We start from the raw sequence: 25,883 nt of genomic DNA, 5'->3' as shown, positions 1-25,883 counted from the left end.
TTTCAGCTTCTTCTTCTTATCTACCTCCTTTATCCAAGCTGCATTCTTGTTGTATTTCTTTGGGTTAGCTTGTCAGGTGTTGACTGGTTCATTGCAGCCTCTCCACTGATGGATTGGTAGAAATGTTTACGATTCAACTGAAATTGGAGATTCGGCCTGAAGTGTGCAATTCAAGCTTCATATCTGATCTTTTTGGCTTTGGCTGTTATTTGCTGCTTTACTATTTCCAGTGCTTCTTTGATCTTCCTTGTTTCTAGGTGATATTATTATTAATATTTCTGTCCTGCATTTCTTCTGAGCTTTAAGGCAGCATGTGCAGATAGCTATCTCTTTTAACCCCAAACAACCTTGTGAGGTAAGTTGAGCAGGCCCAGTCACCGAGTGAACTCTGTAACCTAGAATTCCAGGGGATGAAAATGGCAGCTGTGAGCTAAATCTCAGTAGAGTCATGACAAAGAACAGGAACGTTCCAGATCCAAACCATTTCTTTAAGACCCAGTTGAGAAAGATAATTGAGTTAGGCAGACTAACATGAAATTAGGAAAGTTCCATGGTCATCAAAGAGGTTGAATGCTGAGGTTCCCAAGAAATCTTCAAGTCCAAAACCACTTCCAGCTCAGGCACAGGTCTCCTGTGCCCAGCACTAAAAATGTGCACACAATGAATCCTTCCATGAAAGGTGGACCCCTCACCCTTATCTGTGTTAGATCCCCATTATAATTCTAGGTGGGCGCAACTGAGAAAAACTGCCTCTTGCCAGTAACCAGTCCAGCTGTTTGTTATGGGCTAACCTGGCATTAATTGGACCACTAACTCAAGGTCCAATTAATGATTGGACAAGGCAGCTCAAATGGTTGAGTGCAGGACCAAAAGGGGGGGCAGGTTTTCTATTTCTGGTTGGTTCAGCCCCTACAAGCAATTCTCTTCAAGTTACTTGCAATACAATTTCCAAAGCAAGTCAAACATTATTTTTGTGGCAAAAACATGCATGCAACATAGAACAGACTCATAATACATACATTACTCTTAAAGGACATACAATAATTAAAGACTTCTAATTTAATGCAAATGCCACACATAGTCAAAACAAAAAAAATTCCTGCATAGACAAACAGGGCCACATGAAACCTTTGCAAGATTAGCAGAAATTGAGTTTAAAATTGTATTCCTAGTAACTGCCTTAAAAATGGCTATATACAGGCTAAACTGGTCGATGCCAGTTCAGTGTATTTCAGAAGAGTACTAACAATTTAAGTGACATTGCAGAAATCCCTCCAAAAATAATAAACCAGATCTTGCTCTAAGTTGTGACAGTGTTCCAAATGTTTAATCAACATTTCATTTTTGTTACCAATTTATGGCAATACAAAACTCAGCTCCAGCTTGCTGACAGCTTTGCATACTATCAGGGTTTTCAGAAAGAAGTCTTAGCTCAAAGACAATGCTTTGTCTATTGTTGTGGAAACAACACAGAGGTGTTACAACTGCAAGGTGTCAGAAACAGAAAGTCAGATTTGGATTGGCCAGAAAGCAATGCAAGGATAGGTTGAATCTGTTTGTGTATCAAGGCTGCTTCTCTATCAATCAGTTCTGTTCAACTATCTTATTTGGCCACTAATCCACTTAATCCTTTGCCAAGACTTGGTTCCTCGAGAAAACAGCTATGGCAGAGTTCCTGAACCAGAGGAACTGATACACATGAAACAGAGTGACCAAACAAAAAGGATACTCTGATAAATCCCAATGTTTGTAGAAACACACACACACACACACACACACACACACACACACATATTTTCCCTGCCATCACCCCCCCACCACAAGAGATGGCTCATGGATGTAATCAATCAACTGGAGGAAAAGGGTATGGAAGAGAGAAAAAAGGGAGAGAATAGGGAATGGTGAATACATGTACAATTCATGAGGCACTTAAGTGAACCTTGTGTCATTGAAATGACTGACATGGATGACAAAGAAGGATTGGGCGAATTGGTAACATTTTATGCAGGACAAGTATAGATGATGGGAAGTGGTTGGACAATTGACAATGCTGACAGAAACAGAAAGCAAAATATGTAACATGAGGAGGAGCAGTAACTGTTATGTGGAGAAAGGGAAATGAGACAGGAAAGAGAAGCTGTTGAGGGTCCACTTGTGTCATCTAATTTACAAGATGGGAGTGTTCCCCCCCCCTTCTTGAACATTGGTAGATACGTATTTCCTGTACCTTCACTTCTTTCCATCTCGTGAATGCTTATATAGTACTAGTACTGGTGGTAGAAGTCATTCTGAAGGACTGCTAGTGCGAGCTTAGAGATCAGCAAATCAAGAACCCGAACAAATAATGTGCTCTTTATTCTTTATTCCATTCTAAGCTCAGAGAATATTAACAAATACTAATATTTAGGGGCTCCAGAATCCTTATGACTGCTTATGTTGTGAAGTATTTGTCAATTTATTTTCATTGAAGTTTTCACTTCTCAAAATTAGAGAAAAATTGAAGACAAATTTGCAGATCTATAACAATAAAGATTTGTGTTTTGGGAACCACATTTTCATAACTATCAACTTTCTAGTCACAGGTTTCTTCCCATAATTTTTTCTGCATGTTCTTAATTATTTTTCAGTCCTTAAAATAAACAGAAACCCACAACAACATTCTGAATCTTTAAAGAATATTGTTCTATAAATATTACAAGAATGTGCAAATAAATTATAGATATACAGTTAAGTTCAATAAGCATTATTTATTCCAAGGCAGAGTATTACTTTTATAAATATTGAATTCTGGGGCTCCCGCATAATACCGGTAAAGATTAAAGCTCACAAGTCAGCCTGCAGGATCCAATTCCTACACACAAGCTTCCGCATCTCTTTCATGATACCTTTAAGGCCTGAGGGGAAATACATGACACATTCACATCACTCATAGTTAGAAGAGCACAAGACCCCAAGAAATTCCCCATCCTAGCCTTTTGGCATAGGATCTGCTGCTGCTGCTGCAGACATTCCTAAGCTTGTGGGCAAGGAGCAAGATTCCTTCTCCCCTTGGTGGACACAGTTCTGCAGAGTGTTACAGGATAGCTTGGATGATGTCAATTCCTGCCCTGTTTTAGCTTAGTCTTTGCTAGAAGGCTGCAAAACCACTGCTTCAGTTCTGGCATCAAAGCAGCATGGTTGTCTATGTATGGTGAAAACAGGATCATTTCCAACTTAGAGGGTCATACTTCAGATCAGATAGAGACTCCTTAACACCCCCACCATTTCTGCCTTTTCCCAAGCTTATCAAAATAAAAAGTGGTATTTTTCTCTGTTTTTTAGATGTATTTTTTAGTTTGGGGAGAATGCAAACCTGAGAAGTTTAGATGCCACTTCTAGCTAGTGGCCCAGTCTTTTAATTATCCAATTTAATTTCTTTTCTTTTTTACCTTCCTAATTCTTGTGTACATCCATTTGTATCAACAATGATATGGTCTCACCATAATGGCAGTTATACCATTTGACACTGCATGTAGTCCAGAAACCATCTGTACCATCCTATGGAAATATGCCTCCATTCCTCCATGAAAAGGCAGGAGCAAAGCCACTGCAGGCAGCCATAATCTGGCTCTGGAAGACTTCTGTATAAATCCACTAGTCCCTTCAATGGACTTTAATAAGCCATGAAGCCCTGCAGTTAGGGAGTGGGGGAAGGAGCGGGGGCTAATAGAATGTAACTCATGGGGCGCAGCAGTGCAAGACTTTCTGTTGCTCCGAGGTCAATGTGGGCGGCTGCTGGACTCCAAGTGCTGTTGCTGGTAGGGAGGAATATAATCATACAGACACCCATCAAGCTGGCGTTTGCTGATGCCTCCATTCAGGATGTCTTGGATGTGCTGCACGATCAGATTGATAGCCACTAGACAGAGAAAAAAGGAAGTGGTTTGAAAGCTAAAATTGATAAAGTCAGAAGCAAAGAGTCAGTCCCAGGGTTTAAGTCAGTGGAGAAGCTGGCAGGAAGGTGCAAGTCCCAGGCGGCTCGCAAGCAGGCTGGCAGACATGTAAGTGGCTGCTGCCGGGTGGGGGAGAGTGCAAGGGTGCAAGGGAGGTGCAGCAAGGGTTGGAGAGGGTGCGTGGGGGGTGCAAGGGTGTGTGCAAGGGTGGCACAGCAAGGCTCCGGAAGGGTGTGCAGGGGTGCAGCGAGGCTCAGGGACAGTGCGCGGGGGTCAAGGGAGGTGTGGGGAGGGTTGGGGAGGTTACGTGAGGGTGTGGGAGTGCACAAGGGTCAGGGAGGGTGCGCAAGGGTGGTGCAGTGAGGGTTGGGGAAGGTGTGCAAAGGTGCTAGGGTGGTGCAGTGAGGATGCGCAAGAGTGGTGCAGCAAGGGTCGGGGAGGGTGCATGTGAGTGCAAGGGGTGCACAAAGGAGATGTGGCAAAGGTCAGGGAGGGTGCATGGGGTAACACAGTGAGTTGGGGAGGGTGTGTGGGGGTGCGAGGGAGGCACCGTGAGGCTCAGGGAGGGTGCACAGGAAGCATGGCAAGGTTCAGGGAGGGTGCATGAGGGTGGCGTGGTCAGGGTTGGGGAGGGTGCACGCAAGGCGCAGCAAGGGTCAGGGAGGGTGTGTGAGGGTGCACAAGTCACCGGCATGAGCACAGAGGGGCTGGTGGAGGGCGCATGGGTTGGGGAGATTTACCCCAACAACTTGCAACCTTCCCTGCTGGCTTCCCCATTGACTTTCTGAGAAAGCAGGCAGGGAGGTTGCAAATGGTGATCACATAATCACAGGGCGCTGCAACTGGTCATAAGTGTGAGCCAGTTGCCAAGCACCCAGATTGCGATCACGTGACCGCAGGGGTGCTGGGATAGTTGGAACTCTGAGGACCGGTCACAACCATCATTCATTTAGCGCCGTCATAACGAGGATTACCTGTATTAATTCTTTAAAAAGATTCCATGTTGTGTACACATTACATTAAAGTACCATGTCCACATAGTTCTTTTCTCTCTATTAAACATCCAGGGGTTTATTAGCTCAGAATGACAGAGATAAATGCTTTTCTTAGACAATGCTCAGTTTTCCAAGAAAGAGTGGAGGCCCCAAATATTGGGACATTACCAAACTCTCGATTCACCTTATCCCATACTCACCAAGATTATCCATACCTCTTGGGATAATCACATCAGCATATTTCTTGGTCTGTCAGAAAGGAGAAAACTGTGTTAGAGGAATTGCTGAGGGGACATTTCTCTGGCAGAAGATGGGCTGAGGGGTTTCTCCCCTTAAACTGCTTGTGGAACTAGAAATCCCTTTTCTTGTACTTTCCTTTCTACTAGAGTCCATGCCAGCCCTCATAAGAGCAGACAAAAAAGTGTGAATGGTCCCTCCTGTTTCCATAAGAGGACTCCCAGAAATACTGCTAATTCTAACTACCAGGTGTCCCACCAGGATTCATCTCCTTCTAAGCCTCCAATTCCCATGCCAGGAAAGGGAAAAACCTTTTACTCACAGGTAAGCAGAATTCTTCAAAGGCTGGCTTGACAAATGTAATATACTGTGATAAGATCTGCTCTAAATCCCTGCCTCGTTCACTGATATCTCGGAGAACTGCAGACAGTAAAGAAACATGGAATAGATGAGTGACAACAGAAAAAACTAGTATACAGCTACCATATAATCACAGGTTGCCCAAGCACACAAAAGATTAAGCCTTCATATGGCAAGTGAGCTACTGTGGTGTTAATGGTTATGGTCTTGGACTAGGACTGAAGAGATAAGATTCAAGTTCATGCTCAGCCACTCACTGGACAACTGAGGCCAGTTAAAAAGAAAGGGGTTCTCCACATCCTTCTGTCCCCTTGCTTTTTAAACTAGCCCCTTTTGGGTTTCAATTACCACTTTCACTCACCCACTCAAAGCTTTCCCAATAAGATCTGCTTATTAATTCTTCCAATTAGCATTTGACAAGACTGCTGCTTGCTAGACCCATGCAAAATCATATTAATTAAAGCCCTTTCCTTTTTGTTTTTTAAAAAAGGCTTGCATTTCAGAATTCTCCTAACTATACCACTCACTAAAAACACCTATATCCAGGAGAATGAGGTCAGATAGAAAGAGCTGGTCAAAGGAAAGGCAGTGCCAAGGTTGGTGGTCAAGGGAGGGGGAGAACAACTGATGTAAGGAAGCTTGATTTTAGTACTTTGCCTGTTCTTCCTGATGAAACAATGATGCCACCAGCTGGTAACATGGTGGGAAAGGCTGAGAAAGGACCCAGTGCTGGGAGAGGAACTCTTCTGCCTGCACAAGCTGAGGTGGTGTTGGTGTTGATGATGCATCAGGCAGTCAGCTTACTCCCCTCCAGTAGCAATCTGGGACTGAAGACAACGGTCCAGAGGAGAAAGGGCTGCCACTTTCTGAATCTGGATTCACAGCATACGGTGGAAATGGTGACAGAGGCAACAGAAGACCTCCTGCTTTCACCAAAGTGAGTATGCTGAGGGCTCAAAGGAAGCATGGTATGGCTTATGCTTGAAGACTGTCTGCAACTACTGCAGGGTCCAGATCAGCAGGGAAAGGACTCCAGGCATCTTTTGATTTTGGGAATGCTTTAACACCTGTAAATCCCAGAATTTCTAATGATGGCATAGGTGCTTGACATGGCTCAAGGCAGATGAGCTCAATGTAGCCATGAATCACATTGCTAGCTGAGTGCACTGCTTCCTGGGCAGCCATATTTCAGCTGGCAGGGACAGTAGGCACAACAGACAAACGATACATTTTGTCGGCATCAGCTACCTTGCTCACAAACTGTATCTGATTGTGCAGGATGGTCTTGGTCTAGAGGGGGTGAGCACTAGAACCATTATAGCTAACACCAAGGATACCATCAATGCTTGTGCAGGCAAGTACTGTAAGATCATGGGTTTCACTCAAGTGTGAAGGAGAGGAACATGGTCCCTTAAGATGTCCCTACCCCCTGGAGTTTCAGCTGTTGTTCAAGCAGCAAGTGGCTACACATAACAAGGCAAGGCATTTGACCAGGTGTCTCCTTGACCCCTGGCATGAAAACTCATAACTGAGACAGTTTCTGCACCTGAGCCATTATTCTTAGTAACAAAACACTTAAGCACAAAGATGGCCATTCTGAGCCAGGTTCTTTTCCTAGAAAAGAAACCAACCATTAACTGCAAACTGAACTTCATATGAATGGGTCACCGGATTCCACCCTTCAGAAGAAGAGCAGATGGAATGCTGGAAATCGTATCAAAACTGTGTTTGCAAGCATGCATATGCACTACTGTGCCTAAATTCATACAAAAGTGATGAAAATTCAGGAAGTACTATGTGCTGGTTTGCTGCAGAATGCTTTCAAAAATGCAGAGCAACTCTATACTGGATGGCCTGCTAAAGTGTGTGCAGTCTGTGCATGCTCTTGGTTCCCACTGATGCTGTTTACTCAGGATATGTATGCAGTAAGAGTGTTATCTTCAAAGACACTCTGAAAACTCCACAATCCACAGAACAAAAAGTGTGCAGAGTTACATGCATACCTTAACTCAGCGATACGTTTTTTTTCTCCTGAAAGAGCTATGTTTGTTTTAAACATGCAAAAGACTCTGTACTGATTGTTCTGCTAAATGTAAGCATGTATGAACGCTCTGCTCATGACCTTGTTCACTGCTGATGCAGTCAGTAGTGCATTCTGTATCTTTCTCTGCTGCCTAGCCATCAGCCAATGTTTTACCACCCAAGAGATTTGTTCTCAATCTTACTATTTCTCATAGGGAAAATACCTGAAACCATTTCAAAGTTTATTTTGGATTTATTTTGGTTTATTTCACCAAAACTGTGCCAGACGTGAAATGGGTCAACAGAAATTCAGGAATGCAGCATTCTGAGTTTGAAACAAAACACATTCCCAACTGCTCTTGTGAATTAAAAACTTCTCCCAAGAATAATCACTTGTGTTTATTAATCTGGATACACCTGCATACTCACACAACTGATGAGAAGTATTTGCCCAGTATATGCATATACATTTGGTCTTGTGCTAATGCTGTAAAGAGAGGGTCATCCTACAACTTACCCCTACGGGAGAGCCGAGTGTCTGGATCTGTGTCCACAAAGAGTTTCATCTGGAAAAGGTCCCGGACTTCCTCGTTATAGAAGACTAGGATGCCCTCAAATAGTACCACATCAGCAGGATACACACTTACTGTTTCTTCTTTGCTATTAACATGCGCAAAAAGATTCCAATGTAGTTGGAAAACAAAACAAGCAGTTCTAATAGAAAGAGTAACATCGCTTCCACACAGCAGTGGGTGAGTGACCAGGAAGAAGAAACAGGAGTTTGACAAGGGAGCTCAGTAAGGGAGGTCAAAAGGTCCACATCCTACTCTGTGATGTGGAGCCATAGCACCTGCTTGCAAAGCCCAAGCCAGGACCCTGTCCGCTAGCCCCTCCCCTGGAGTGACAGCGACCAAAGCTTTGCCACTTCTCTTACTGCATAGGACACTCGGCTTCTGCCTCTAACTTGGGAATGCAGCATGCTAGCTCCCATTTAAATGCCTGCCAGCTGAGAGCGGCCCTCCAGATCATTGGCTGAGACCTCCCAATCCACCCCGTAGCTGCTTCCAGCTGCCACTGCCACCAGGACTCACATTCCCTCCCTGCCCCCAAAAGCTCACTTACAAAATCATTGTTGGAAATGCAGCCAGGGTAGTTCATTTTTTTGAGACCTCCTGCCAGCTTCCCCAGTGACTTTGTTTGTCAGAAGCCGGCTAGGAAGGTTGCAAATGGCAATCATGTGACCGTGGGATGCTGTGACCATCATAAATGCACAGTGGTTGCCAAGCACCCGAATTACAATCACGTGGCTGTGGGGATGCTGTGATGGCTGCAACTTTCAGACTGGTTGTAAGTCTTTTTTCAGCACCATCATAACTTCAGTCACTAAACAAATGATCATTAAGCGAGGACTGCCTGTATTGGGTCCCATTCCCACAGTTCAAAAAAGACAGTGATGAACTGAAGCAAATTCAGAGGAAAGCTATCAAGATGGCAAAGGGTCTGGAAACCAAGCCCTATAAGGAATGGTTACAGAATGTTGGGCTTTAACCTACAGAAAAGATAATTAAGGGGAGGTAAATATTTAAAGGGCTGCCATACAGAGGAGGAAGTGGACTAATTTAATATTGTCCCAGGAGGCAAAACCAGAATCAATCAATTAACTTTGTAAGGAAGGAAGTTCACGCTATGTATCAGTACTTCCTGACTGTACTAGCTGCCAGCCAGTGGAAAGGTTGCCACATGAAGTGGTGAGTCTTCCTTCACTGGAGGTCTTCAAACAGAGGCTGAATGATCATCTATCAGAGTTGCTTCGGTGGATACTACACAGAGTATGGAGGTTAAACCTCTATAGGTGTGTCCAACTGTGATTCTCCGAGATCTTTATTTTGTTCTATCTGAGCTACTCTGGGACCAAAACGTGGCCTTTGTTTATATAAATAGAACAATATTTGGTGGCCTCCCCCAAACCCAGGATCATTATATTTCAAAGAAATTAAAAAAAAAATAAAAGGGCTGAGACTGAAACACCAAGCTCATAAAAATTGGTCAAAATTATTCCTTCATTTGGAAGGGGGCATGGGGGGAGGGCATTACTTGAAACATAGTCTGTACACACTTTCCTACATTTGTGAAAAAAGCATTGAGTTTGTACTAGACAACCCTGTGACTTGTTGAGTCATCCTTTGACAGTAAGGAAGTACAGTCTGATGTGACCAGAATAAATATTAAATTTTAGGCTGACCATAATTTTTTTTACTCCAATGCTGGAAGATCCCATGATCATCTAAGAAGAGTATATATCATAAATAGAAAAATAATTGTAGTGGCAAATGAACTTCAATAAGTCAATATTTACTTACAGTGGGACAAAAAAGTATTTAGTCAGCCACCAATTGTGCAAGTTCTCCCACTTAAAAAGATGAGAGAGGCCTGTAATTTTCATCATAGGTATACCTCAACTATGAGAGACAAAATGGGGGAAAAAATCCAGAAAATCACATTGTCTGATTTTTAAAGAATTTATTTGCAAATCATGGTGGAAAATAAGTATTTGGTCACCTACAAACAAGCAAGATGTCTGGCTCTCACAGACTTGTAACTACTTCTTTAAGAGGCTCCTCTGTCCTCCACTCGTTACCTGTAGTAATGGCACCTGTTTGACCTTGTTATCAGAATGAAAGACACCTGTCCACAACCTCAAACAGTCACACTCTAAACTCCACTATGGCCAAGACCAAAGAGCTGTCGAAGGACACCAGAAACAAAATTGTAGACCTGCACCAGGCTGGGAAGGCTGAATCTGCAATAGGCAAGCAGCTTGGTGTGAAGAAATCAACTGTGGGAGCAATAATTAGAAAATGGAAGACATACAAGACCACTGATAATCTCCCTCGATCTGGGGCTCCACGCAAGATCTCACCCCGTGGGGTCAAAATGATCACAAGAACGGTGAGCAAAAATCCCAGAACCACACGGGGGGACCTAGTGAATGACCTGCAGAGAGCTGGGACCAAAGTAACAAAGGCTACCATCAGTAACACACTATGGCACCAGGGACTCAAATCCTGCAGTGCCAGATGTGTCCCCCTGCTTAAGCCAGTACATGTCCGGGCCCGTCTGAAGTTTGCTAGAGAGCATTTGGATGATCCAGAAGAGGATTGGGAGAATGTCATATGGTCAGATGAAACCAAAGTAGAACGTTTTGGTCTAAACTCAACTCGTTGTGTTTGGAGGAGAGAGAATGCTGAGTTGCATCCAAAGAACACCATACCTACTGTGAAGCATGGGGGTGGAAACATCATGCTTTGGGGCTGTTTTTCTGCAAAGGAACCAGGACAACTGATCTGTGTAAAGGAAAGAATGAATGGGGCCATGTATCATGAGATTTTGAGTGAACACCTCCTTCCATCAGCAAGGGCATTGAAGATGAAACGTGGCTGGGTCTTTCAGCATGACAGTGATCCCAAACACACTCCCCGGGCAACAAAGGAGTGGCTTCGTAAGAAGCATTTCAAGGTCCTTGAGTGGCCTAGCCAGTCTCCAGATCTCAACCCCATGGAAAACCTTTGGAGGGAGTTGAAAGTCCGTGTTGCCCAGCGACAGCCCCAAAACATCACTGCTCTAGAGATCTGCATGGAGGAATGGGCCAAAATACCAGCAACAGTGTGTGAAAACCTTGTGAAGACTTACAGAAAACGTTTGACCTCTGTCATTGCCAACAAAGGATATATAACAAAGTATTGAGATGAACTTTTGATATTGACCAAATACTTATTTTCCACCATGATTTGCAAATAAATTCTTTAAAAATCAGACAATGTGATTTTCTGGATCCCCCCCCCCCCATTTTGTCTCTCATAGTTGAGGTATACCTATGAGGAAAATTACAGGCCTCTCTCATCTTTTTAAGTGGGAGAACTTGCACAATTGGTGGCTGACTAAATACTTTTTTGCCCCACTGTACCTAAACAGAATGACCACAGATGGGCAAAAAAGCAGTGGGAGTGGGAACAACCTCTGACTTCCTGCCGGCTTCCCCACTGACTTTGCTTGTGGGAAGCTGGCAGGGAGTGTCGGAAATCACATTCACATGACCGCAGGGATGCTGCAACAGCCACAACTTTGCAAATAAAACTGGTGTGAACATTGTGGAAATTTCAATTCCACAGGAGTAATGGGTCCCAGATTTTTTATGCATTCTTTAAGTTAGCAGATTTTAGGTACCTTGATTCAAAAGTTGTGGTATAATGCACCATTTGGGCTAACATGAGGGTACAAACAGACAAACGGATAAACACAATGAGAGTTTTAGTAGTATATAGATAGATACTGTGGTTACAAGCATATCTAGCAAGCCAAATTCCATACACAACTGACTGTAACTGAAAACCTTCCCCTGCTAATAAGGAAACTCATGAGGGACATTTAGCTAAATTCCTGAACAAGCACAAATCCACCCCCACCCCCCATATTCTTGAAATTAAAACATCAGGGAGGAGTTTGCTCAAGGCTTCTTTTCTTTTGAATTCTCCTGGGGCAGTTCAGTGTGGGTTTGGGGAAAAAAAGCATCCCACTCAAAGACTCAGGAACAAATCAATAGTGTACAGATGTCTAGGTTCTGTCAGGAAATTAAACTGAATGTGTTACTTTATTTTGGATGTGCTCAAAGCCTTGCCTGATTGCTTTCACAGCTACTTTCCCTAAGGCTCAATCTGCATTTGGGATGGGCCTACCCATTCTTCTTTGTTTACACATGCTTTTTCCTCTAGGCCTTACTCTCATCTAGGGCTTGTTTGGCTGCTGTATGTCTTAATGAATTAAAAACTAACTTAAATAGACATTTAGGGGACGAGTTTGTGTCCTGGACAACTGCAATAGCTGCAACTTTAACCATTCACAGCTGCTTCTTTTGAGAGCCAAATCAAATGGACAGGGTGGTGAAATGTGCTAAATAACTATGCAGACAAAGGAAACAAGGGTCATTTGCTACCTTATTTCATTAAGTCCCCCCATTTTATGAAGTTTTCTCCCTGCTGGCTCAGTTAAGTCAAATATGGACAAAAAGAGCAGAGACACAGAAAGGTCTCATTCCACTTCCCTTTCCTGTTCCTTTCAGTATACCTGTAAAAGTGAAAACTTCACCTCCATTTAAAGCCAAATCTTGTATGTTACAAAGACTTAAATGGTCAAGGGTGACAGTGTTACCCTGACAGAAATCTGGCACTACTGTATAAATAGCCCCTCCCTGTGAACAGGGGCTCTGCTCTTAAGGCAGCACAGTGTGAATGCCTGTATGTTAAGCTGGGCTGTAGGGACACATTAGAGACCCTGCTGATGTACTGGATACCCTGATCCCTGCCCAGGCTGCTGGATCTAGTCTTGAGGCTGGTGTTGGGTGACTTCAACCTCCATGCTCAGGGGCTGAGTCCAGGAGGACCTGGAATTTCGTGAGCTCCACGGTAATCATAGGCTTATCCCAGATAATGGGAGGCCAACGCTGGACCTTGTTTTTGCTCTGGTTGTAGAATGATATAGTTATGGAAAGGATGACATCTAGCCCTTTGCAGTAGTCAAATTATTTCCTGGTCCAGATGAGATGACTACAATCTGAATCTTTTGGGGGCAAATGGTACAATTTGTAACAAGTGGTAAGAAACTTTAATACTTCACACTTAAACCAAAATTTGGAATCACCAAAAATGTTAAGAAACACTTCTCTCAGTACTATACAGGTAGTCCTTACTTAACAACCACAAATGGGACCAGCAACTCTGTCGCTAAGCAACATGGTCATTAAGTGAGACATCACATGACCACACCAGGCTTACGCCAGTTCCGCTGCAGTCGTTAAGTGAGTCATCCACTGTTAAATGAGACATCACATGACCACAACTTGCGATTTTACTGCCAGTTTCTCCATTGACTTTGCTTGTCGGAAGCTGGCTGTGAAACTCGCAAATGGTGATCATGTGACCACAGGGATGCTGCAACTGTTACAGGTTCAAGGACCAGTCATAAAGTTACTTTTTCAGTGCCAACTTTGAATGGTTGGTAAACAGGGCAATTGTTAACCAAGGACTACCTGTACAGCACTTTGGATTTGAAGGGCAAAAGGTGCTTTGGAGCAGGTGGCTGTATTCATGTTGACAATCCTTAAACTGAATGCATCTGTCACAGGACAGGATGGCAGGTGCAGAGAATCCCAGAGAAAATGCAGCTGCTTTAAGGAATTGCCAACATAAGCACAATCATGTATTCCAAAGTACCTTTTTCCCTTTAAGACCAAAGTGCTGTATAGTTCCATGGTTTCTGGAAAAGCAGTGATGAATAAATATTGGCAATAATTGGGAATAGTACTGTATGTATAGTATGTATCCTACTTTTCAAGAGATAGCTAAGATGGCCAATATAAAGTATTATCCAGGACTACAATCTTCAGAAAAAATTTACTTAGGAGAAGCTGTGACTCCTAACACAGAAGACAGCAGTGACCAGCCCTTCCTTGGCCACAGTACAACTAATTAGTGGAAGGAAATATGCCAGTGGTAATATTCACAAGGGAACCTGAAGACAGCTTCAAATATACTGCAGCCTAATGTCCACATGGTATTACATGAATGACTGTGGACAAATATCTTTTAGCTAGGAAAGGATACAACAGTATACCAACCTAGAAAATAGAATTCCAGGTATCATGATCAAGTTTCAATCCTAATTTTTTAGAAGAACACAACCTATCTAAAGCCAATTATGCATCTTATTGCTAAGTTCAAAATTTATTCTGCAACTTTTTCAGTACATAATTGAATTTGGGGGAAAAGAAACAGCTTTAAAAGTTAGAGAAAAATGTTGGTGGCATGAGTGATATACGGGCTCAAATGTATCTTTCAGTTACAAGGTGACCTAAGACTGTCTAAATGTCTTTTCTTTCTACAATCCTCTCTGCAGAAGTCTACAGCCTGTGATTTTCCAAACCATTAAATCCAAAGGAAAAATATCATGAGGAATCTCCTCTCACAGAATGTTTTCAGATCAAGAAGTTGGAGCAGCTACAGAGTGATACTGAAAAGAACACTGTCACTCTCCACTACATAGCAGCCATAACTAAATTCAAAAATACCATAAGAAGAAATGCAAAAGCTCCCTGATGCTAACACAAGAAAGCAGAAATCTCCTTTTCAGGAAAAACTCTTCTGGAAATCTCTAAGATAAATTTCACCAGAATACTAACATAGCCTGTCCCAGTTCCCTTTATTCAAACTTATCAAGTTATTCAGCAGCCCCACAGTTGACTCAGAAATCTTGAATGCTTTTCTATGGCTACAGAAAAGCAAGAGAAACACCTGAAACTCATCAGGGTGCTGACACCAATTCAAGTAAATCTCCAAATGATCCCAGAGTTCATGCTAAATAGCACAGGGAAGCAGCTGGATCATCACCGGCTGAGCTAACAGCCAGAAGGAAGAGCTTAAACAAGATGCAAAATCTCCACCAGGTGCTTGGTGGCACTTTCTGCTGATGGCAGAGCATCTCAAGTACAAAGTATCATATCTCAAGTACTGAGCTGTGGACTGGGAATATCCAGGAAGCAAACTTACCGAGAATGAGAAATGAAGTCATACACAGGTATCTGAACTGCCTTCCCATCCATGATCTCTTTAAGTGTTTGGACAATCAGTTCATTATCAAAGGCATCTGTAAAGAGAATCACAGATCATGTGTAAAGATGTAATTAACCTTTAATACGTTGCAGCTTTCAATGTGTGACAGGCCTTCTGATGGAGAGTTAGCATCCAGGTAAATTATCAACTTTATACTGAACCTCCTTAAAATTATGCAATCTCTCAAATCAGCCTTTAGCTGCCATCAAAACAGTGCTTACTACTGTATCCACCTTGCAGAGGGAAAGAAAATACTAATGCCTTTCCCCAATGGAATGGATGGTTGAAACTGGTATCAAATGGAAATGCCTACAACTTTGTAACAGTAGATACCACCAAAAACCTCCCATGTTGTTTTTTTTTTTTGCTGCTCTGGAACAACTGAAGGTTGGAGATATGCTTGTTTTGTCCTGTGAGTTTTTATCTGATTATCCCTAATTTTGTGTATTTTTCTTTCTAGTTAATTTTTTTCTATTTGAAAGTCTTTAATGCTATCCATAATCTTCCAGCCCAGGTACCTGCTTCTCATGGTTGGGCCACTTCTCAACAAACTGGTATTCTGAGAAAACAGATTGTAGCACTATGATATTCCAGTCTTCCAAGTCTGTCTTGGGGAAATTAAAAGGCAAGCTAAATGGTATGTCTGTGACTATCCATTCCCTTCTCAATCTATGACAAGTCACCTGGGTGGTCAAAGTTGAAATGGCCTTTGAGGGCTTTTGCTTTCTGCTCTGTGGTGAGTACACGATAGAAACTGTCCTGGCTCAGAATCACAACTTGTTTCTGGTGAAGGTCTACTTCATTCTGTCCCAGCAGCTGAATAATTTTGGCACAAACAGAGGACTGCAAAAGATAGAAGGAAGAGAGAGTGAACAAAGACTTTGGCACTAGCACACGAAGAAAGAAAATCTGTTGGACAGATGGTAACTTTCTAACTCTCAAGCATCAATTTGTTTGCTGGCTTCAAGGAGCTCCTGTTGCAAATTCTAAAATCACAAAATAAAAATGGTAAACCAGACTAGCACACAAACTCAGAGAGCTCGTAATTGTTAGTCCAGTAGGATCATACCTAAGCAAAAGATGACAGATACAGCACTGCTTGTAAATGAAAAATCCACAACTCCAAATGTTACAAACACATCAGAAGTTAAGGAGATAGTGCTGTAGAAAGCTATAACAATGACAATGTTGAACTTAGTAACAAATTCCCAGTTCTTTGTTTATCCAAAACTCTGAATGAGAACTCAGAGTATGTAATACTTTTTATTATATTTATTGATTATACACTTCTTATTCTCTCTCTAATTGGGACACTGTGCCCTTCAAAATAAACTAATATTCTCTCATCAGAACGATATTTTTTGTGCAAATTCTCTCAATGAATGATATTCCTATATAAATATCCTAGAAACTGCACTCCAGAATAAGCTCTGGGACACCCCGTGCGATATTCCTGTGCAGGACAGTTTATCACATGAATGAAATGCTCACAAATCAATGAAATCCCTCCAAAGCATCTTAAGCAAACTCAAAGATCCACCAATTAAAGACAGATCAGGTATTATTAGAACATACAAAGACTGTGAAAGTTACTATGTAGGACAAATAGGCAAAAGATTAGCAGAAGGCATCCATGAACATCACTTGGCTGACAGAAGCCATGATGAAAATTCTTAATTTGACAATACACAGACACATTAAATCACAAACGGAAGTGGAACACTAACTGTTTTATATCAAGGCAAATCCAAAAATGCAGGAGAATTCCTAGAACCGTGGAATTCTGACTGATCAGCTATTAACAGACACATTGTTAGCCCTCTGATCTAGATCAGGTTAGGAAATAGACACCACAAGAAATCCTAAAACTCTATTGAAATAAGCTATAATACTGAAAACCTGACAGTTCTCTTTCCTTCTTCCTTATGCCCAACAGAGTCAAGACAGGCCAATCTTGAGTTTTTCTCTCATCCCTTCTTGTCTTTTTAGGCGAAGCTGATATTTTTGTAATGCCTACTGTATATTTTCTTTAAGGCTATTTCAGTACTCCTCTACACACATAAACCTGGCCTACAAGCTATTCAAAAAAACCAAAGGCCCAAGAATGACCACAACACTGATTGAGGCAGGTAGGCCAAGCTGCCACACAGAAAAAGCCAGCAAATCTCACTCCTTTGTGTCAGAACACTGACCACGTTAACACATTTGGTACTGGAACATTTGCAAGAAAGGAGCCAAGCTCACCAAACACCAAGATTCTAACATTTCAACTCTGAGTCACACACATTCCCCAGTAAGGTCTATATTACTAAACTTCTAGGAACATAGGCATCTGAAGACTTTTTCAGACTTTAACTAGAAATTCAGAAGCATAGCAATAACTCGGTGGCTACGTTTGACTGAGTTATGACAGTGTTTGTTAGCAGACTGCATGAACAGGAAAAAAGGAAAACGACCCTACCAATTAACCAAGAGGGACCCAAAATAACTATCTAATTTGGAACTAAATGAACTACCCAATCCTGTGCAAATTACTTAATGGAAGGTTAATTATCCATTCTGGCATTGAGACCATCCATTTTGTTCCTCTGATCATTTTTGTTTCCACATCTTTGTGGCCACACAAAAGGGAGTGGGGTAAAAAGGGACTACAGCATGTGATATATGATGGCCCCCCCAACTGTCTAGAGTAGCACAAATCCAGATTCTACCTACCATTGATTTTTTTAAAAAAATACCTATGGAAAGAGCAAGAGAACTTACAGGATTTTGCCTGGGGAATTCAGTAGGGGAATTTGAAGGTGAATTCCTAACACGTTTTCCTTATGCAGCTGATCTATGACCATAACAAAGATTTGATTTAAAACATTTTCCTTAACAGTTTGTACTTGGCTACTGTGAAACCCTGAGGAACAAGAAGAAATGAGAACCTGCGATATGCAATGCTTATGTCATGCTTGTTTTCCTGCCTGAACTTAACCTAGCATATATTTGCAGCACTCCTTGAAAGAAAAAGAAATGAATCAATTGGTGGGGTACATTTCAATTGATGAAAATGATTTGTTGCAACAAAGAAAGAAGCCCCTTCAACAGAAGAAACCAGCAGGGGATGCAATCCTCTAGAACAGTGTTTCTTAAACTTTTTTCTTTCAGGACTCCTTCCCACTTTTAAAAATTATGAAGGACCCCAAAAGAGCTTTTGTTTGTATGGGTTGTATTTATCTATATTTACTGTATTAAAAATTAAAATTTGCTGCTGCTACCACTCCTCATGATTGTTTGACAGGATTTTAATATTGTATTATTTTTCAACATAGGCTGGCATATAATTTTGATTTCAAGGACCCCTGAAAGGGTCTTGGGGGACCTCCAGGGGTCCTAAGATAACACTTTAAGAAACACTGCTCTAGAAAGATGACAGGAAGAGAGGAGGAAGTCCAAGAGATGCAACTAAGATCCCTAAACTAAAATACTCTAGACTGCTGAGCAACAGTCTTTAGACCCTTGCAAATGAAACTGGCTCTGAGCATTCAGAATAAGAAAAAAGACAGTGAAGAATGGAAAACTGGACAGTGGATCCTTAAAGAGCAGAGAGTCATGTATATGAGGTGTGGAAGCCATATAAATGATTACATACATGCAACTGTGCCATATAAGAAGACAGAGTCACAATAGTTGGTGTCTCATACTACATATTAAGTCCTATGAAGAGGCATTGAAGAAACTGGATATATCTGGCCTAGAAAACACTGAGAGAGGATACTATAGCACTCCTCAAATATTTGAAAGCATGTCAGGCAGGAGGGGTGTGTGTGTGTCAAGATCTGTTTTCTCTCATTTCAGAGTACAAAATATAGAATAATTTATTTAAGGATGCTAGATTTAAATATTAGCTGGCAATTGTGAGCTGCTGGTATACAAGGTTGAGTCAACCGTTGGGGAGAGAAGATGCCTGAATCACCTATGATATGTGAACAGGACCAATATCTGGACTTCACCAGAGGTAGGAATCTGAAAGACTAATTTTCTACCTTCACAGTATCCTGAAAGGCTGGCAGGTGGATCAGGTCAGGAAACAGACACCACAATTGGCACGGTACTGTTATAGGGGTTAATAACAATGAAAGCCTGGCAGAGTATCTCACTCTCCCTTCTTATACCAAACATGATCAAGGCAGGGCAATCTTGAGTTTTTTCCTCACTCCCTTTTTGTCTACCCAGGCTAAACTGATGCTTACATAATGGCTATTAAGTTTCTTCTTCAAGGCCATCTCTGCATATTCTGTATCTCGGTGCTTTCATGCAGGCAACAGTATGTTGGCTTACAAGGTAGTCTGTAGTGTAGTGTATATGTATATACAATGTATGTGTATGGAGATGGTAAAAGCAAGAATGGTTTGAAAAGACAGAAAGGTGGAGAGAGAGTTAGTGTAAAGTACATTTAATTAGATTCTCTTTTCTCCTGCTCTAAATTCTCTTGCTTACTACTTCTCACTCTGTTCTGGTTTTGGTATAATGACACATACCCTGAAAGGTAAGTCTGTCAAATAAGAACTAAGAACAAGAGGCGCTGCTTAAAGTGCCATCTTCAAGAGAGTTCCATTTCCTGGGACCCCAGAGCAGGACTTCTCAATGGTGGTGCCCCTCTCAAGGAACAGTGTGACCTCATATATAAGGACTACCTCCTCTCTAATGAGTTATGAAAAGAAATAAAAAGGTGACTCTGGAAGGCAACATTCAAGGGATGTTATGTGTTGGCATTTACCCATGTTGGCCAGTACCATTTTAATGTTGTTTTTAATTTTTTGCTGATTTCTATGTACACCATTCTGAACCATTGGGAGAAGAGTGGCATAGAAATCTTAATAAATAAATATTGGGTCTGTATGTATGTATCCAGCTGTAGTGAAACACATTTTTAGCAGGAAGGAAATAAGAGAAGATAACTTTGTATTAATAGGATATACTTTTAGTACTGTAGGTTTAAAGAAAACCAGTCAAAATCAAAATGAGTAGTTTTGAGGATATGAACTCTCTCACAGTATAGTCCTAAAAACTACTCCTGGATTATAGTATCTACAAGGCAGCTTCTGTTTCCATCATAATATAATGGCTGCAAGCCTACAATTCTGTGCTATGTTGAACACACATTCATGATACATTCATCTAACTGCATCATCTTATGTTTTTCTGTACTATAAATTCTTGGAGATTTATTCCCGAGTAAGGCTGTATCGGACTCTAGGAAATCTGTGTGCACACACACACTACAGTATGCCTCTGCTATCACTATACCATAAATAATATTTTACAGAATAAGGTCTCATGGCAGAAAGGAAATCAGAGCAGCTAGTGATCCTTTTCTTAATGCTATAAAAAAGCCAGCAGAACAAAGCCCCACTGTACAGCTTTCTTATACCACAAAAGCTTTCCAGGCAACCCAACAAAAGTGCATATTGGACTGGGACGGTGGAGACATCCACTGTTTGTGGGTCTGTGCCTAAGGCTACCAAAGGTGGGCTGCAAAAATCTGGAGGACCACTAGACAGTGTGGTCCTTATTTTCGCAGCCCACTTCTGGTAGCTCTAGTTGTGAATGCAGTATATCCTGCCCAATGCCCCAGTTACTAGTAATGACTAACAACTTCTGAAGACTCAGAATCTCCGCTATAGATTTAGAAGCTCACTACTCCAACTCAGAGTTGTGGGAGAAAACTAGCTGATAAGAATGGAAGAAACCTCACAAATTCTTAAATAGTCTGCCTCCACGGTCCTCGCCATCCAAATCCGAAGTCCATTTTTATTTTCAAAATGTATTTGGCATATGAGTGTTAGTTAACGATCAATGACTGTTAACAGAGCCGAGAGTCGCTGGAAGGATGAAAGGCACGTTTTGGGACCGAGCCGCAACAAGAGACGACCGCAGGTTCCAAGGACGAGCGGACCTCCTTTGCTCCTCCGCTCCGCCCCGCCCGCTTGGCAGCAATGGCGGGGTAGCATATGCAGCAGCTAAGACTCTCGGGAACCTCTCGAGCGACGGCGAAGCGCCCAATCGGGCTGTGCTGGTCTACTCGCGATCTTGCCGCCCCCCAACGGTGCACCATTCCGGGCTGCCCTTTCAGGGGAGGAAGGAAATGCCTCCCGATAACACGTGCACGGGATTCATTTTGAGAATGAAAGTATTTCGCGCACGTGGTAGAAACACTGTACAGACGCACACTGTGCGTGTAAAGAAAGATACCATTCACGCACGCAAGCAGCTGGATCTAAGTTTAAATCCTAATATATACCCGAGAAAAATGACTCAGTCCCAAATCTTCTGCTTAAAGTCAAGAGTGCCGAGCATGGGCAGTGCTGTTCTCGACATCTGGAACAGGAACTTCGGCGAGTCTTGAGACGCGCGCTGCCCAGCTCTGGAAAATACTGCCACGCTTTGATTGACCGCCTTGCAACGGAACTGCTCACCTTGCCGCTGGCTGTCCCTCCGCTAACTCCAATGAGGAAAGGCTTTTTTCCACCAGCGAACTCCCCACAGCGCTGGAGCCCCTGCTCGCTGTCCCCCGCCATAGTCTCTGTGCGTCAGGGCTACCGAGTCCGGGAAGATTTGTTGATGCTTGCCTCACAAGTCTTCCCGCCGGCTTCCAGCTAAGCCGCGGCTTGGCGCGCCCGCTCGCCGTGGTATCCTGCCAGGCACCGCCCTTCTCCCCACCTCTTGCCCCGATCGGCTTGCGCAGGAGATGAGCCTCGTCATTCTAGTATGGACTGCAGGCATCCGCACTCACTCATGAAGTACAGAAGACCAGTGGAGAGATGATTACTACCGTTTTAGATCCCTGCCAGTTCGGGTTCTTAGTTGTGTCGCAATCCTAACTCATGTTTCTTCGTAGTATCGACTTCGCAGACTTTGGGATGGAGACGGCAGTTTTCTTAAGGAAAATGTAGAACTGTACTGTAATACAGGATGCTGCTACCATACACCTGTACATGTTCTTTTTGTGCATGCACTCTTAATGTTTTCTCAAGTGCAGTATGACCTTTTGAAATTTACATGAAGTGAGAGAAAACTACAGAACTTGGAATTACCATTTGTGGCTAACCAAGGATAGAAAAAAATATGCTGCTTACTATCCTCCTTTTTCTGGAAGGCCCAGGAATGGTTTTCCAAGATAGCATTAGGAATAGATGTAAGCACTACAAATATTTCCTGTTACCCCATTTATTCCTCATGCATTCAATTTCAGTATATCAAAGATCTTGATTGGGAGGATGTGGGCAGAGGTGTTGAAAGATATGGCAAGATGATGGACAGGGTAGCATGATACAAGCCCACTATCTTGTACATGTTTTGATGTAGCATTTGCATTCAAAAAGGGCAGGGCTTGCCTTAGGACTCCCCATCAGCCTCTTGCAAATTTGACACACATCCAATCTGTTAATCTTTAACATTTTAAAAACATTCTTGAAGGCTCTTGGGTATAATTGGTCTGTTCCTGGAATCATGGTAGCCAGGTGTTCCCCAACTATCTCCTTTTTCACCTTGGGTCATCACTTCCTCCTTATGCCAGTTATTTTGCTTAGGTCCATTTCCATACAATTCTCCTTTGGAGAGGAGTCCAAAGCAAAGTAGTAGTTGAGGAACTCTATCTTGTCACCTTCATCCTCTCCTAGCAATGAGCCCTCTTTCTTTTTCTACTGACATTGTTTTTCTTTCAAGCCTAAATTTCTTTTGACATTTTTTTCCTGCAGATATTAGCTGCTTCCTAGTACAGGTAGTCCTCACTTAACAACCACAATAGGGACCAGAAAATTGATCATTAAGCGGGGTGGTTGTTAAGCAAGTCACCACATGATTGGACTTGATTTTATGACCATTTTTATGATGGTCATTAAACAAATAATGTGGTTGTTAAGCAAATCCAGTTTCCCCAATGGAGGTTTTTGCCAGAATTTGCTTAATGACCATGTGATTTGCTTAAAGCACTGCAGTGATTCACTTAATGACCATCATAAAAAAGGTTGCAAATCATGATCACGTGACTGTGGGCAGGTGGTGTGACAGTTTGTGACAGTGGTAAGTGCAAGTACAGGTTGTAAAGCACTTTTTGAGGCCATCATAACTTCAAACTGTTGTTAAACGAACAGTTGTTAAATGAGGACTACCTATACAACTCCTTGGTGATTATACACATCCTCCTATACCTGTCTCTTTTAACTCTTAACTTTGTTGAAATTCTGCATCTACAATGGTTTCCTAAACTGTCCCTCACTGGAATGGGGGACAAACATATTTCTAGTATCTTTGTTTTCAGAAGTTCCCAACTCTCCTGTGCCCCCTTTGACCTGAAGACTTCTGACTATGGAATCTTGCCTAGTATTCTCTAAGTTTATTGAAATTGGCTGTCCTGATATCTAGTATAACATGACTATGCTCCAATTTTTTTTTCAGTAGCATCTTGAAACCCTAGATACATAGTCACTTCCTGCAAAAAATTCAATTGCTGATATGTCTTCCACCAGCTCTTCCTCATTGTTAGGATTACATATAAGAAAGACAATCACCTCGTCTTTCGTTTAACTTTCTGAAAAATCAAACAGTGAGCACTGAGGTATTTAGGGGATCTTGCAGTCCTGGCTTGGTTGGTTTTCCAACAGATTTCCAAATAGTTAAAGTGTTCCATTAGTAGTATGTCATTCTGTCCCTTGAAATTTTTGTAATCTGGTCCATGAGGGCATTATCCAGAACTTCCGCCTGATTTTATTTTTGTTGTTTATGTAATAATAATTTTTGTTATTTCTGCTTCCTATATTGTTACCCAAATGCCCTTGACTGAACTCTTGTATTCATATTTATGGATCTCAATATAGGGTTAACAACAGTAATTGGGACCGTGAATTCCATCGCTAAGCAACACAGTCGTAAGGCACGATGTCACATGACCATGCTGACTTACAACAGCAGTTCCAGTTGTGGTCATTAGGCACAATGTCATATGATCGCCATTTGCAACCTCCTGCCAACTTCTTCATTGATTTTGCTTGTTGGAAACTGGCAATGAAGGTCGCAAATGGTGATCATGGGACTGCAGGGCACTGCGACTATTATAATTGCAAGCCAGTTGCAAAGCACCCGAATCACAATCATGTGACTGTGGGGATGCTGCGATGGCTGCAACTTCAAGGACCAACTGTAAGTCTCCTTGTTCAGTACAGTCATAACTTTGAACAGTCACTGAATGAATGCTCGTTAACCGAGGACTATCTGTACATATGTGCATTTCCTGCACATTATAATGCCATTCTTTGTTCCCTTTTGTCTGGCCTATTCTTTCTGAGTATGTTGAATCCCTCAGTACTTGCATTCCTTTAATAAGTTTCCTCCTAACTTATTAAAAATAAGTTTAAGTAATGCTTACTAAATCATGTTAGCCTAATTTTTCCTATTTATTCCCAATTTGCTCTATGGAGAACTTGAAATCTTTGGGTTACATTCTTTCCTGTATTCATATGTTCATTATTGGGTACTTCCATATCCTGAGTATTCCTCCCATTTCCAGTATTTGGTACTGTAAAGGAATTTACAGCTGACCTTGAGGTGGACTTCCTGTTTATGATGGTACTGTGAGTACATGTCTCTTGTCTCTCTCCCAATTAAAGTGTTTTCAAACTTCTGTATTATTGGACTGTGTGGACAAAGACTTGATAATTAGGTAAATAAAACTTTTAATTATATATTATTTTGTTTTTAATGAGCTATTGGGATGGCAACTAGACCCAAATGTTCAACAGCTGGCTTAATATCAGCTGCATCACCATCTGCCAGGCCAGGAAAGATGGCAGAGGAGGATTCTTCTATTAACTTGTTAAGAGATCCTGGCTCAAGTACAAGTCTTGAAGCCAATCCAACAAGTTCTGGCAGAATTTAAATGTGATTTAAAACTGACACAAGAAAAAATAGCTTGTTATGAAGATCGATTAAATGCCCATGAGACAATAACTCAAGCCAGTCATAATATTTTGGATAAACAAATTACTTACTTAGAGTCATAATTGCATAGGAAAAATCTACATGTGATTGGCATTAAAAACCCTCCAACTCAATCAAACCTGGCTGAATTTATGGAGGATTTTTTCAGAAATCTTCCTTTAGGAACAGTTTTTCAGGTTGAGATTGAACATGTGATTAAAATTTCTTTAATGAGAAGGAAGACTGGAACTAGTTCCAATATCATTATTGTGCAATTCCTTTATGTTACCACAAGAGGTGACACTTTACGTATATTTTGCCAGGAATCGGTGAAGTCTCTGTATGGCACCTTTTATTTCCCAAGTTTCAATAAAGCCAAATAAGAAGACTTGAGATGAGGCTTTTAATTAACAGAGGTTTTATTGGCCAAGGAAACCTTCTGGATGGCTCAAGGAGTGTTGCCCAGAACCACACCTTGCAAAGCAAGCAACAAAGATTTTATAGGCATATTCAGATATTTCAGATAGTACATCCCCTCATATCCATACAAGGGAATTTTGGGATGACCCAGGGAAAAGTAAAGGTGGGCCTAAAGAGGTGAATCTAAGTTTAATTTTTTTCCTTCTGGTTATCAAGGAAATACCAAACTTCTTTGGAATGTAGGGCCTCTCTCGTTGCAACTTCTTTGCCTGGTACTGATCTAATTTATGGCT

At 41.8% G+C, this 25,883-nt stretch overlaps 1 protein-coding gene across 1 annotated transcript; it reads right to left on the bottom strand.

The window, feature by feature from the left end:
• Positions 1 to 2,727: 2,727 nt before the first annotated feature.
• Positions 2,728 to 21,994, bottom strand: UCK2 (uridine-cytidine kinase 2). Its single transcript, XM_007441659.4, has 7 exons — positions 21,672 to 21,994; positions 15,891 to 16,050; positions 15,145 to 15,241; positions 8,064 to 8,206; positions 5,487 to 5,584; positions 5,128 to 5,176; positions 2,728 to 3,898 (listed from the first exon to the last, which is right to left on the bottom strand). Exons 1-7 carry the CDS (start codon positions 21,771 to 21,773, stop codon positions 3,759 to 3,761), a joined length of 789 nt encoding a protein of 262 aa, XP_007441721.1. The 5' UTR covers positions 21,774 to 21,994; the 3' UTR covers positions 2,728 to 3,758.
• Positions 21,995 to 25,883: the final 3,889 nt, after the last annotated feature.

The sequence above is a fragment of the Python bivittatus genome, unplaced genomic scaffold (genome assembly GCF_059951505.1).
Source record: "Python bivittatus isolate LINGU-HERP-01145 unplaced genomic scaffold, Pbiv_v1 ctg000700_np1212, whole genome shotgun sequence".
Lineage (NCBI taxonomy): Eukaryota > Metazoa > Chordata > Lepidosauria > Squamata > Pythonidae > Python > Python bivittatus.
The sequence above is the reverse complement of the archived record's forward strand: the minus strand, read 5'-3'. Positions and strand labels throughout refer to the sequence as shown.